Source organism: Gadus morhua, chromosome 6 (assembly GCF_902167405.1).
Source record: "Gadus morhua chromosome 6, gadMor3.0, whole genome shotgun sequence".
Lineage (NCBI taxonomy): Eukaryota > Metazoa > Chordata > Actinopteri > Gadiformes > Gadidae > Gadus > Gadus morhua.
This window is the reverse complement of record NC_044053.1, coordinates 15,137,104-15,152,103: the sequence shown is the minus strand read 5'-3', so window position 1 is coordinate 15,152,103 and position 15,000 is coordinate 15,137,104. Positions and strand designations below refer to the sequence as shown.

General features: G+C 45.9%; 1 protein-coding gene across 6 annotated transcripts in view; it reads left to right on the top strand.

Annotated features, from left to right (window-relative positions):
- sema6a (sema domain, transmembrane domain (TM), and cytoplasmic domain, (semaphorin) 6A) overlaps positions 1 to 15,000 on the top strand; it is a 112,115-nt gene that overhangs the window by 33,726 nt on the left and 63,389 nt on the right. For all 6 annotated transcript variants that reach the window (XM_030359875.1, XM_030359871.1, XM_030359874.1 and 3 more), the window contains exons 2-3: positions 12,880 to 13,051; positions 14,211 to 14,328. In XM_030359875.1, coding sequence (XP_030215735.1) covers positions 12,958 to 13,051; positions 14,211 to 14,328 — 212 coding nt within the window. In that variant the 5' untranslated portion in view covers positions 12,880 to 12,957. The remainder of the gene's footprint in view (positions 1 to 12,879; positions 13,052 to 14,210; positions 14,329 to 15,000) is intronic.

The window sequence follows — 15,000 nt, the reverse complement described above, 5'->3', positions numbered from 1 at the left end:
GACCTAAAGGAAACGTACACTGAAATCGAGGAAGTGAATGGTGTGTGAACTTTTTTAATACGAAAACAATATGTTGACAATTAGACTGTGGTCGTAAACGGAAGTCTGCTCCTTCCATTCCAAAGCCCAATAAAGCTTTCCATTCAAATCCCCTCGCCTCTGTTCAGCTGCAGTGATACTGAAGGCAAATACAGGCTTGATTTGTTCTGCGCCACCTGTATCAGGGCAAATTTATTTGTATCTTGATCTCACTTAATGTCCTCCAAAGGCTTCAAAGGCCTATTTGAGACTACACCCTAAACCCTTATCCCTCACGGAATAGGGCAGGGGAAGGGCAGAGAAGAACCCAACTAAATCCCAGCGAGAAAAACCTTGGCCGATAAATCTGACTCTGCCTTCCTTTGTTCATCACAGGTCCCTAGAAGTAGAACAGGTGGCTAAAGACAAAGCATTGATTTTCTCTGTCCTCTCACCCTCTTTATTCCAGTGAAAACATGGTTTTACGCAGACCAATAGAAACGTTACTTCATACCGCAGGGCTCAGCAAGGGCGAAGCGGTTCGTACCTGCTACACAACACCATCTCTTCATACGGAGACAGGCGATAGGGTGACCGGTTGAACCCTCGCGTGAAAGAAATTTACAATTATGATCCGCCGCCGTGAACGGCACGCTGCTGACTTAATGCAACATTTCCATTAGAAAGATTGCACGACACTGCTGATACAAGAAGTTGGCCATCACAAAGACGCCATGACACTGCACGGAAAATTACTTATTGAAGAACCGTCATGAGCACTTAGGAGAAATTTGTTACAGAGGGGCAGCGGTGGATTGGGTGTGTGTGGGGGGGCGGGGGGTATGCATCTAGAAACAAGGGAAACGATGAGAAGCATAAACACAGGCCTCGACTGTGTATCACCACGCCTCAGATGGATTCCCGTAGTCTGAACCTACTTAACCCGGCTTGATAGGTATAGGTATATGGATAAATTGGGTGTAAGGCTTGGGAAATCATGTCTGCTCAGGAGAAACTGGTTTTGACAGCATAAAAATACAAAATGACCCTAAAAAAGATTCATCCTGTCACTTTTTGGCAGGTGAATATATTTTGGTTTGTTGCCTACAGATTTGCGGTTGTATGTTCAATTTTAAGAGATATTTATATAGACAGCGGCGTTTTTGTCAGTTGTCACAAGCCAGTGGATTTCCAATTAGCGTAATACTGTTTACGCTCATGCTAACTAATAAACTAAGAATGAACTTAGATTGCTCGAGGCTCTTGCATTACTGTTACATCATCATACAACAAGAAGGACATGAACCAGGGTTATTGTCCTTTCCCTCCCCCTTATGTTAACTCATTCACATAACACATGTTAACTACCCAATTGTGCCTTCAATGACAATTAATTTACATAAATATGTGGCATTATATGCCTTGACCGCTGGTCATTCTAATGCTTTTAGTGATTTGGCACAAAACATACACTATTAATTAAAAAATAATAACTCACACTCAATGTGGTCATAGGAAAGTATAATTAAATGTACAGTTCAATTTAGGCTAGGGTTATAAAGACCTACTTTCAGCTTGATTAATTTGATTCAAGGTTAGAACCATGATTGCTCATTGATAAAGAAGAAATTGCCTATTTTGGCAACCATGTACACTCAACGTCAATAACTAGCTGGCAACGCTAAGCGATATCCTGTCTTGGCTGCATTGTGAGCATTTGAAAAGCAAATAAACCATGTCTTAATTGTCTTATTTATTAACATCAATTTTTATTTGAAATCCAAACAAACACCTTGAAGTGCTTAATTGTAATGGTTAAGTTTTGAGATCGACAGGCATCTCCAAATAGCCACAGCATTCATTCAGTTTTGTAAAGAAGCACGAAGCAGACACAAATTATAACATTCATGGTGGTCCTATTCTTACTGATTTGTCTTTGGGTTGTTTTTCCTTCCTCACTTTTTTTATTTGATTCAAAAAAATCTTCATTATCTTTGGGAATATTTTGCCCCATACTGTTGGCCACATCTTGCACCAGTTTACAAGCAATTATTATAATTGTTATGGCTTGTGTGTTTTTTTTGTATTATACTGGCCTATCTTGCTGCTGGTAATTTACCCTTTCGCTATATATCCGCCGCTAAAGTCTCAGTTTGTAACAGCTTGTACTACACCGTACAATTCATTTTCACAGAGATACTTTTGTTTCGCACACTAAACCCAGCAGACTCACCAATCTCTCATCCGCGTGCATTGTCATTTCATCCATTAGTTTACAGTTGTAGGAGGCGAGCCATGCGCCTCCCTGCCACAATATGGTGTGTGGAGATAAGCACGAGGGGGAACAGGGACAGGTTCCTTCTGTATACCGGCAGTGCAGCGTTTATTGTGCTGTCGTTTATTGATTAGTTTCCCTTGCTCTTATTGCTGGACTGGATGTCCTGGATCATCTGATGATACATAATGCTGCTGTTGGATATGATGCACCGCACACACACTGACCGCTCTTGGTTATCTGCCCCTGAGGATCACGGCACGAACCACTGAATGTAATTATGTCTGGCTGTCATTGTGCTGTTTTTCCGTGCTTGCCTCATGATAACTCATGGGTCCCTTTTTGGTGGAGAAATGGAGGGAAAGATGCTGCATGTGTTTTCGATTGTCATTTGAGAATATATGAGACACTCATTGAAAAAGACATGTCTCAGGAGGGGAGAAAAAATTGTAGATGAGGTGGAAATAAAGAGGAAAAATAAGCTTACTGACGCATCGACAAACAAATCTTGACTCTAAAATCGAATGGGCCTGTGTGGACTCACAGTGGCTGCCCACTGTGTCTTCCTCCCCTGACCCCCGGCTGGTCCATTACCTTAGCACAGATTAGCATCGCGCTCAGTCAGATCTGATAGGCCAGCTTCTGCTTTGAAGCGGAAGGCCAGCAAGCTAGTTATCAGCCCCGACTCAGACACTTATCATAATGGGATGTGAGTCACTGGGAGCACAGACGATGGCATTACCAGAGCTCAAATTAATTTCGACATCATCAAAAGAGTAAATCAATCCATGACATATTCAGTTTTTGCTGTGCCTTGCAAAAAATCCTCTTGCAAAAGTGAACTTCCATCCGATGCCATATTCTTATCTTGCCAACTTTTAATCACATGAAACTTCCAAAAGACAGCGGACATCTTTGGGATTTCTCTCCGAGATGCTACACTACAGTTCAAATGCATTTGAAATTCCTGTTGTTGCCTTCAATATCCCACGTGATCCATTTCTGCATCTCTCTCAGGCGAATCTGCACCGGCAGTTCTGAAACAAAGCAGAAATGTAGAATGTGAATGAAGAAAACATTGGAGAAAAAAAATCACAAAAGCGAAAGAAAGTCAAAAAACACCATAGCTGCTAGCACCCACAAGGAGTTTGTATTATGTGCAAGGTGGGAGGCTGTGAAAAGTGACACTGCACCCAAAGGATACAACCACAGCGAGCAACACCCTGAGCAGAATCCCTGAAGGCAGCCTGTTTATAGCCTCCGTCTACATTTCCTGGAGAAGTGAGAAAGAAAGGAAACAAAACCCAAAGCAGGGATTGGAGCAGTTGTACTCCGGACAGTTGGTGAGGAGGGGGGGTGGGGGTGGTGGTGGGGGGGGGGGGGGGGGGGGGGGGGAGTGACTCATGAAGTTCTGTTTTCGTAGTAGAACTCATTTGGTATGCTTCGTTGTTGTTGTTCCTGACATCATCTCTATTAACTGGAGGTCAACCAACAGGGGGTCATTACTAGCAACAGACATCCATCATTACCATCGTCTGTTTAAAAGACAGCTCCATATTGACTCTGAAACGTCCCTCATTTACGGACGGACCCTGTCCGGCAGGACGGTTAGCGACTATCCATTGCCCAGAATTAGTGCTGTTGTTTTCTTGATTGGCCTTCCTTGTTCATCCCACTGCGAGCAGTCAACCTCCCCCCCCCGTCCAAGACTCCCTAAATACCCAAACTAACTCCCCAAGTTCCAGATGATGGACGACTCCAATTGAGCCACTAAGTCTAATTGTAAACAAAATTATGCTTAATGAGGACTTGCGTCATCACGAAGCTGCGTCATCACAAAGACGCCTGCCCCCTCCCTCCCTCTGGAGATTGACCTCGGAGGAGGATTGATTCAAACGCTCTGCCTTATCTCATCGTCTTTGTGACTCTGCTCATCAATTTTGCGGGACCTGCTATCAAACAGGCCTTTTCTCAGCGCTCCTTGCAAGTATCTCCTGCTCCGAGCTCCTCCCTTAAGTAGTTTAAAGTAAGTAGTGCTTCACTCAACAGCCTTTTCCTACTCTAACAAGGCTCTATAGATCTATAGAGATGACTGAGCGTTATGAAGACACACACACACACACACACACACACACACACACACACACACACACACACACACACACACACACACACACACACACACACACACACACACACACACACACACACACACACACAAACACACAGACTCACACAGACGCCAGGGCTTGTACTCAACCCTTCGAAGAAAGAGTTGTGTTATGTTTTGACAGCATAGTGTACCGCGGGCAGTGCTCGCTCTACTCTGAGGGGCTCTGGGCCCGTGTCTTGTAGGGAGCTCTCTCCCCCTCTTTTAGTCTCTGTCTCTGTCTGCCTCTCTCTCTTTGTCTCTCTCCCTCTCTTTTAGTCTCTGTCTCTGTCTGCCTCTCTCTCTTTGTCTCTCTCCTCCTCTTTTAGTCTCTGTCTCTGTCTGCCTCTCTCTCTTTGTCTCTCTCCTCCTCTTTCGGTCTCTGTCTCTATCTCTGTCCATGTCTCTCTGTCTCTCTCCCTCTCTCCCCCTCCCCGTCTCTCTCCCTCTTCCTCTCTGAAATGTTAATGTGGCACTCTGCTCAGTGAAACCCTATTAATGCAGCCGCTGCCTCCTTGAGGTCACTCCCCAGGAGAGTCGTGTCGGCAGTCTTCTTATATCCAGACAGAATATTCTTTCTCACAGTCCTTATCACCTGTCTGGGGGTGATGTCACCTGGATCAAAATAAACACTAAGACAAGGCTGTGATTCTTATCTTTCTACGACAATTTCACAATATCTCTCTCTCTCTTTCTCTCTCTCTCTCTCTCTCTCTCTCTCTCTCTCTCTCTCTCTCTCTCTCTCTCTCTCTCTCTCTCTCTCTCTCTCTCTCTGTCTCGCGTTCTCTCCCTCTCTCTTGTTCTCTCCCTCTCTCTCTTTCTCTCTCTCTCCCACTCTCTCTGTTTTTATCCATGTCTTTTCCTCTCATATGTAAACTCGGTGTCCGGGGTGACGGGTAAATGTAAAAGCGCTCCTCATCCGACCCGAGCTCTGAGTCATCTGAATAGCGGGAGGGATAAGCAGTGTTTATTTCATCCATTCAGAAGAAAGGCAGACAGAAAGTCGAATCAGACGGGGTAGATAATTGGATCCAAAGAAAGAGGGAGAAGGCCACAAGATAGCAGGCGTCTCCCTTATCAGCAGTCATTTTCTCCGCGTGGTCGGCCTGGCCCTGTATCAGCTGCTCCCAGACCCACCGACACCCCAACCTCAACCCCGTCGCCACACCGCCTTGATTGACGGGCAAGGAAAAGGTTCTGATATTTAAATATCTAACCTCATTCTTTTTTGGGGTCAATCTTTTAAGCACTAGCGTTTGTGTCTATATCTGTGTGTGTGTATGTGTGTGTGTGTGTGTGTGTGTGTGTGTGTCTGGATATGTGTGTGTGTGTGTGTGTGTGTGTGTGTGTGTGTGTCTGTGTGTGTGTGTGTGTGTATGTGTGTGTGTGTGTCTGTAAGTGTGTGGTTGCGTGTGTGTGTGTGTTTGTGCGAGTACGTGTGTGCGATCGTCTGTTTGTGTTTATATGCATAAGGATTTCTGGAGACGAAGCAGCACAGGGACCGGTGAGACGCCAGGCTCTGTCGTTCTGCCGTTCTGTTATTCTTTGCTCAGAAGACGAACTTCAGAGAGCGATTAGGAGAGATGAGGGGAGCAGGGAGCTGACAGAGGACAAAGAAGAGACACAGACTGACTACAATCAAGATATTTTTCATGCTCTGTTAGTGGTGAAACCCCCAAAAAAGAGAAAAGAATAATTCAAAATAATAGCAACAGCATATGTAAGATATTACTTGATATTTCCATTGGGTTTTGGCGCGTGCCAGGCACCAGAAGCTTACAAGGAGATAAACCCAGAAGCTTATAGTCACAGTATGGAAAAGAAAATAGGACTGCTACTCATCAGTAACAGCTCGATTTGAACCAGACCTGAGTAAACATTGAGTAGAAGTGGAAGCGAGTTATCTGCTCTGCTCTGCCTGCTGTTCAGAGGGAGGACATGTTGCCAGTTTTGTTTGGCTCATGCCCATATAGTGAACGCCCATCAATCCCGCTGCTGTCTTCAGCCGGCCCTTATTTTCTTTCTTTTGAGTCTTTATTTTTCCTTTGAATTGAACTCTCAAGGCTACTCCTTTCCTCCTTCTGTTCTTTCCGGTAATGTTCTCTCCTCTCCTCCTCTCCTCTCATCCACTCTCATCTCATATCTCATATCTCATCTCCTCTCCTCCCTTCACTCTCATCTCAAAGCTCTTCTCCTCTCCTCTCCCCTCCCCTCCTCTCCTCTCCTCTCCTCTCCTCTCCTCTCCTCTCCTCTCCTCTCCTCTCCTCTCCTCTCCTCTCCTCTCTCCAGTCCTCTCTTCAGTCCTTTCCTACAAAGGTAACTATGAGGCTCAGTAGCGGCTCAGTGATACATAACTATCAGGTGAATGCTCCATATAATCCTGAAATGAAAACCCATTGTTTTCCTCTTGTCATTATGAAACAGAAGCATGTCCGGGCCTAACAGCCTTTGCTGCACATCACAGAGGGAGAGGTGTAAAAATAATAACGGCTCAGCTTATACCCAGCCAGTTGATGTCTTTGTTACCTTGCTGTTATTCTGAGTTGTCGCCGCACACTCTCTCTTTCCGCCCCTCTCTCTAAATATCTCACACACACACACACACACACACACACACACACACACACACACACACACACACACACACACACACACACACACACACACACACACACACACACACACACACACACACACACACACACACACACACACAACTTTATTTTTCCTCTCTTGTTCCTTGTTCTCTCTGTGTCTACTTTGGCTCAATTCCAGAATCAATCATTCAACTACAGGGAGACGCTCGTGCATTTAGGCTTCTATTTAAATCAAGGGGCCTACAGCAATGGGGGTTGCCCCATTCATGTCCACTTCATTGTCTTTTAATAATCAAACCATGATGGATCACCTCTTCTACACTGATATTCATCTGTCCAGCAGCATCTAAAGAGAGGGGCCGACTTAGCGGAAATGAAATGCAAACACCAACATGCATGTGTTTCAACCCCCTCAGATGTGTCCAGAAACACAGTGTACGATGGGTGTGTATGTGTGTGTGTTGGTGTGAAAGTTAACTAACCCTGTGTTTACAATTAATGCTGGCATGACTCCCTTCTCCAGAAGACGGGTCCCTTCCCTCCAATTACCTCTCTCTCTCTCTCTCTCTCTCTCTCTCTCTCTCTCTCTCTCTCTCTCTCTCTCTCTCTCTCTCTCTCTCTCTCTCTCTCTCTCTCTCCCTCCCTCTCTCTCTCTCTCTCTCTGTCTCTCTCTCTCTCTCTTTGTGTGTCTCTATCTATCTAGCCTCCACTCTATGCCTTATCATAGTCTCATGGGCCGTTCAGGGAACTCTCTCTATTCTTCTGTGTCTGATTTATCAGGCTGGGTCTGACAAATATAAACACCTGCCGTGGAGCATGGGTCCTGTGAACAATCCCTAGAAGGCTTTGAGGAGTTCCATTTAAAAAGCCCCCCCGACGTGGTTCTCACACGTCCCTGTCTCTCACCCCCAGCCTCTACACTCTCACTGTCTCCTCTCCCTCCCTTCATCTTCATACCCCTTTTGTCTCTTTTTTCTTTTACTGTTATGTGATCTGCCACTTCACTCCCCCCAGCTCCCATCCCCTCCCTTCTACCCCTGCCTCCCCCCCCGCGAGCGTTCACATGCTCATCCCAGGTCATTCTTAACACATATGCCAGCAGGTGCTGCTTTGGTTGGTGATGCGGACGTTGTCGTTTATCTTTGTATTTGTTTGGTCCAGGCGTAAGAGTTTCTGCATTCGTGGTGTGTGTCTGTGTGTGTGTTTGTGTGTTATGTGTGTGTGTGTGTGTGTGTGTGCGTGTGTTTGTGTGTGTGTGTGTGTGTGTGTGTGTGCGAGTGTGGGTTTGTGTGTGCGTTTGTGCCAGTGTGTGTGTGTGTGTGTGTGTGTGTGTGTGTGTGTGTGTGTGTGTCTGTGTGTGTGCGTGTGTGTGTGTGTGCGTGCGTGTGGGTGTGTTTGTGTGTGTCTGGTAACACCCAAGTGTTAGTTCCTATAGTTCACACTGTGACTGCGGGTTCGCAGTGTGTGGTACACATCTGGTGTAGCGGCAATTGTCAACCAGCTCCCAGACACACAAGACACACTCACACAAACACATGCACACACATACACACACACTCGCAGATGTACCCCCCCAACACACACACACACACACACACACACACACACACACACACACACACACACACACACACACACACACACACACACACACACACACACACACACACACACACACACACACACACACACAACGCGACAGTCAGAAGCTCGGAAGCATATAGTGAGAGCTAGTAAACATACATCTGAACCATTCCCAGTAAAGCCCAGGCATCAGCGGGCCCATCCTGATGTAATCACAGAGCAGTCTCCCAGTTCATTGCTCGGGCTGATAGAGAACACACTGGGAGCCTGAGCGGATTAAACGAGTAGGTGTCTAACGACCCTCCTCACCGCACCCTTCCCCCGGGGTGTGTGAGTGTCTGTGTGTGTGTGTGTGTGTGTCTGTAAAACTCTGTATGTCTGTATGTGTCTGAGTGTGAGTATGTGTGTGTGTGTGTGTCTGTGTGTGTGTGTGTGTGTGTGTGTGTGTGTGTGTGTGTGTGTGTGTGTGTGTGTGTGTGTGTGTGTGTGTGTGTGATCCATCAGTGTGTGTGTGTGTGTGTGTCGGGGTCACTTCCTACGTGCCTTCTGTGCACATAGGTGTTTAGGTTCAGGGATGTTGTGGATGTGGAATCTCTGGTATTCGGGGTTCAGACCCAGTCCGGCGCAGTAGGCCCCACCCCCTGCTGCTGACCTTGTCATGATAATAAATGGATGTTATTGTTTTGGTTCCGGCGCCATGCCTCCATGGCTAACATGTTGACGCAACTGGAGCGCTAACATCATTAGCCCTGATCATTTGTTTATTGTCCATGCTAATGCTGTTGGCTTCCACCACCCGCACCACCCTTCATTCGCGGGAGGCCTCCCAACCTGTGGGAGAATAGGGGTACAAATGCGTTCATTACCTGAGCATTGTGTGTGTGTGTGTGTGTGTGTGTGTGTGTGTGTGTGTGTGTGTGTGTGTGTGTGTGTGCGTATGTGTGCGTTTCTCTCATGTTTCTGCGTGTTTATGTGTGTATCTGTCGGTGTCAGTGTGTTTGTTTGTCTGTTAGTGTGAGTGTGTGTGTGTGTGTGTGTGTGTGTGTGTGTGTGTGTGTTTGTCTGTGTGTGCATGTGTGTGTGTGAGCGAGCGTGTGTATACAAGCCTCGCAGCATCTTGGGCGGTAGGGTTTTTATTTCCTGCTGGGGGCCTTCTGCCTCAAACCATCTTGATTAAATTTTGTGTTCACAGACACACGTGTGCACATACACACACACACACACGCACACACACACACACACATGCACATGCACACACATTCACATGCACACACATGTTGCTTGCTACCTTATGATTGACAATCCGTTAGGTGTAAAGAAAGATATTGCTGCTGTGGTTTCCGTCTTTGATTTGTCTAGACGTGTATTTCAAGGAGATTATATCCATATATAATCTACACATGTGGGTACTGTCAGCAGTGGATTGTTATTGGATTCCACACATGTGCGATTATTAATCGCTGTCAGATATTATTGAGCATGTGTGTGAGTGTGTCGGTGCCTGTGCATGTGAGCATGAAGGTGTGGAGGTGCATGTGTCAGATCAGAGGTAAATGTATAGGCCACCACTATGTTCAGCAGTGGAAAATAAGGTAGCATTTCAAATCAGGATCTTGAACATAAGGAAACAATTTTGATCTTCAAGGAAGTGCGTGACTCAGTGACTCTGTTTATTTCCCTGTGCCACACGTGTGTGATCTCAGCGTGGCTTTTGAAGACTTAACTTGGCTTGAAGAGTCATTCTGTGCCTCATCTGTTTAGGGCGTTAAATATAGAGGACGGTTCTTGGCTGTTTTCAGAGCGTATTTTTGTATTACGTTCTGAGTAAAGAAATATGGATGATTATGACGGCTTTATAAGATTAAGAAGCTTGTACAGTTTGTGTGCCTTGTTCCTGTTGCGGGATAACGCATGGGGTGTATTAACCGGAATTAGATTAGTTGACTAAGATTAAACTGATCTTATAACAGGCTGCAAAATCTACTGTCGCACGGAGAACAAAGCTTCTTTTTGGTTCGTCTCGGATTTAGAAACTGAAATATAAAATCATTAATTGATATCTAGAAAATGGGATTATATGACTGCTCCCATAAATCATGGGACAGTATTGAGTTTGATGCTAGCAGCAGTAGCACGTGGCTGTCTTCTGTCCTCTCTGCCTCTGTACACACTCCATTTGTCACAATGCCCAGAGGGCCCGCCTCCCCGCCTGAGTCACTTCCTGATCATCAATCAATCAATTAGCGGACGACTTCTGGGGTCAAGGTTTAAGAAATTAAGTAGTTTCAGCCCTTCATGGACACCTGTGTAGTAAAATACGTACTTAATAAAAAAGATACTTATATTTACATTGGAATAATTTTATCACAGATTGAACTGACCTTCCAAGAAAACCCAATTATTTAAAATTCCATTTCCTTTTTGTTACAAAATCCACAATAGGTTTGTCCTCCAGAACGAGTGGGATATGCCACAGAGTAAGCTGAGGCAGAGGTACAAGTGGCTAAGAAAAGTGGCAAGGGTGGAGGGTGTGCGCTTTTGTGTATTTCTGTGTGTGTATGTGTGTGTGTGTGTGTGTGTGTGTGTGTGTGTGTGTGTGTGTGTGTGTGGGGGGGGCGGCTCGGGGGGAGGGGGGTGAAGGTCGTATCTAGGCTGTAGTTTTGGTATTCTCCTCAGTATTCAAGTGATTCTCCCGATGAATAGCGTTTTCACTCTGCCGCTGAATGAGATTCACACAGCCATGGAGAGAATGACGGAGCGAGAGGGGTGGGGAGTAATAGAGATAGAGAGTGAGAGAGGAGATAGAGACAGAGCGAGAGAGAGCAATTTCCGCCTTTCGCTAATTCTTCCTGCATCTTCCTCCTCTATCTGTGATTCCATAACCCTCCCATGTCTCTTTATCTCTCTCCCTCTCGTGCGCACAATGGCAAATGAAAATACAGTATGGGATAAACAACGTTTTATCCAGCTGCAGCAAATTAAATCAGGCATTTTATTAGATTTCTTAACCCCCCCTCGCTATTGCACCAGCTGGTACAACACGCTGTACACAAAACCAAGTGCTCCCCTCAGAGTTTAACCTGAACAAAACATATTCTATGTGAATGAAACCCTCAATGTCTGATGAGATTACTTACTGCTACAATTATTGTCTGGAATGATTTATGGGAGTCGTTTGTTGCCAAAAAAACGGAGGAAACTTCATGAGGAAAGATAAACAACTCCTGTGGTTACTGTGGGAAGTGCGATGAAGTCATCAGATACGGCAGGTGTGAGGACTCAACCCTACCCTCTTACCTGTCAACACGGAAATATTCAGACTAATGCTGTAAAGGCTTTAAAATAGCCTTTGGTATCGTAAACATTATAGTATACAGAACACCTTTATACATTATACGGAGAGAGGCAGGAAGATGAAGAAGTAGGCAGAAAGGATTGGTGGGAGACGGATAGAGAGAGCGTGATGGGCAGGGATAGAGGCAGATCTACCTCTGGGCCTGGCATCGATCCGTGACGCAGGTTATAACCCCCCTCTAATCCCATTTATTCTGTTTCGCTTGCAACACAGTCCTCAACCCAAGCCAACAAAATATATAATAAAATATATGTGGGACTGATCCCATTGCCTTCTGTAAAGACTCGCAAAGGGACAGTTGTGCCGGTGGTAGGGACTCCGTGTTCTCCTGTTGTTTATGTCCTTTGTCTACCTGCCGACTATACGCATTCTGCGTCTAGGCTGAGGAAGTCATCCAGGATGCAAGTGAAATGCAAAGTGGTTTTGTCACTAACTTTTTCTGCTCTGTTTTCTCCCTTCCTTCCCCTACTCTATCTCACTCTCTCTGTTTTCCATGCTTGACATCCTCCTATTATCTCTCTCTCTCTCTCTCTCTCTCTCTCTCTCTCTCTCTCTCTCTCTCTCTCTCTCTCTCTCTCTCCCTCCCTCTCTCTCTCTCTCTCTCTCTCTCTCTCTCTCTCTCTCTCTCTCTCTCTCTCTCTCTCTCTCTCCCTCTCTCTCTCTCCCTCCCTCTCCCTCTCCCTCTCCCTCTCCCTCTCCCTCTCTCTCTCTCTCTCTCTCTCTCTCTCTCTCTCTCTCTCTCTCTCTCTCTCTCTCTCTCTCTCTCTCTCTCTCCCTCTCTCTCTCTCCCTCCCTCTCCCTCTCCCTCTCCCTCTCCCTCTCCCTCTCTCTCTCTCTCTCTCTCTCTCTCTCTCTCTCTCTCTCTCTCTCTCTCTCTCTCTCTCTCCCTCTCTCTATGCAGTCTGAGGTGAATCCATACTAGTGGACCAATAGCAGCGGCGGCAGCAGCAGCAGCAGCGGCAGCGGCCAGGGTTTGACCATGAGGTCAGAGGCCTTGCTACTCTACTTCACGCTCCTGCAGCTAGCCGGGGCGGGCTTCCCCGAAGACACGGAACCCATCAGCATTTCACATGGTGAGTGTACTTTCACTTCCATGGCGGTGCCGGCGGTGGTGGGTCTGTTAAATAGTTTTGTTAGTTTCCTTTACTTGCGCTTTCTTTTGTTCTGTCTTTCTTTCTTCCTTCGTTCTGTATATTTCTTTCTTTCATCCATCTTCTCTGCTCCTGTTTTCTCACCCTCTTCTTTCCTCTCCTCTCTTCTCTTCTGCTCTCATTTAAGTACCTCTCCTCATCTCCTCTCATCCTCTCCTCTCCTCTCTTCTCCTCTCCTCCTCCCTTCTCCTCTCCTCTCCTCTCATCTCTTCTGCTCTCATTTAATTTTCTCTCTTCTGCTCTCCTCTCTGCTCCTCCCCTAGCATCTCTTCATTTCTGCCTTGCAGCATCATTATTTTTCCCTCCCTCGTTTTGGCTTCCATCACTAATCCCTGTCACCTTCCCCTCAACTTCGTTTTTCAACCCTCCTACCCCTCCCCTTTCCATCGCTTTTCACCCCCTCTCCCCCCTGCCCATCTTCAATTACTCCTCCTTCTCCGCCGTCTGCATGCATTTTGATGGCAAGGAGTGTCATTTGGTACCCAAGGATAGACCCTTTACACACGCTAAAAGGGGAAGACTTAAAGCGATCTGAAGAGGAGCCCACCCTACATCAAAGGCTAATCCTCTATTTCTCTGTCAGGCTTCTATAATGCGCTGTGTGATAGTGCAAATTCTATGCCAGGCTCAAAAAGATACAGGCATTTTCCCTCTCTTTCTGCCTCTCTCCTTCCTCTCATGCATTATCTCTCTCTCTCTTCCTCCCCCTGCCTGCGTCTCCCTGGGTGAATCGCTCCCAGCCGGGAGAGTTGAAACAACAGGCAGCCAACCTCACATGGCCCTGGCTCTTTGTCTCGGGTTATTTATCCAAAGCAGCTTCTTTCGTTTCATCCAAAGCCACGTAGAATACAGGGATTTCATGGTGTGCTTGGTGCAGTGCACATTTTGCAGACGCAGTGTGGGACCGAGACAAAGGGACTTTATATAACATTCTAGGAACATTGGGATCACATAATACACAACAAACAATGCGTGTTGTTTTTGTTTTGATTTGTGAGGATACAGGCCTCGTTTACAACCAATAAGCTGTGGTTTATATTTGGATCTTGTGTATAAATGAGTTGAATTGTTTCCTCCACAGACACAAAGCAGTATCCAGCATTTGTGGGCCACAAGCCCGGCAGGGACAACACGCAGAGACACCGACTAGACATCCAGCTCCTCATGATCATGGACAGGACCTTGTACATCGCTGCCAGGTGAGTTTCTCCATAGCCATCCATCCTGGCCTTAACCAAACATGGGTCATATGGGGTCAGAGACATTGTCCTGAGGTTTGTTTTCTCTAAGAAGGTAGTGCGTATTTTGTATTTTAAACATTTGAAATACTTTTTGGACCGTGCTGAATTAAGATGAGTTTCGTAGTTTTCCGAAGACATCTGGCGTTTGAAGTTTCTAACTTCTTGTTTTTATCCATAGAAAGTCTTGCCTGTTTAATCATCGTGCGACTGCTTGTCCATAGCAATTTACAGTTAAACTGCTCCCAAAGACATGTTGCTAAATTATTCAGCCTGCTACATATTTAAGTCCCAGTTTCGCTGGGGAATGTACATTAAAGACACACGCACAAACACACTCCCACATACACACACAACCACACACACACTCACAGAGGCACGATTAGTGTGCATAGGTTACAGTTATTTGGGCTCAGCTGGTTATTTTGTGCCTAAAATTTCCCTTCAATTTAGTGTTCAGACTTTCATTGAAGCTGACATTTACCTGCTGAAGTTTGCTGGGGGACTTATGTTAGGCGACGTGAATGGTCAATTTGGGTCTTACCTTAAATTGACAGAAGCTGCTGCCGGTATCCAATTCTCTAAAAAACCAAGCCAATGGTTTATTTAACCTTTTCACGTTTGAGGTTTGAG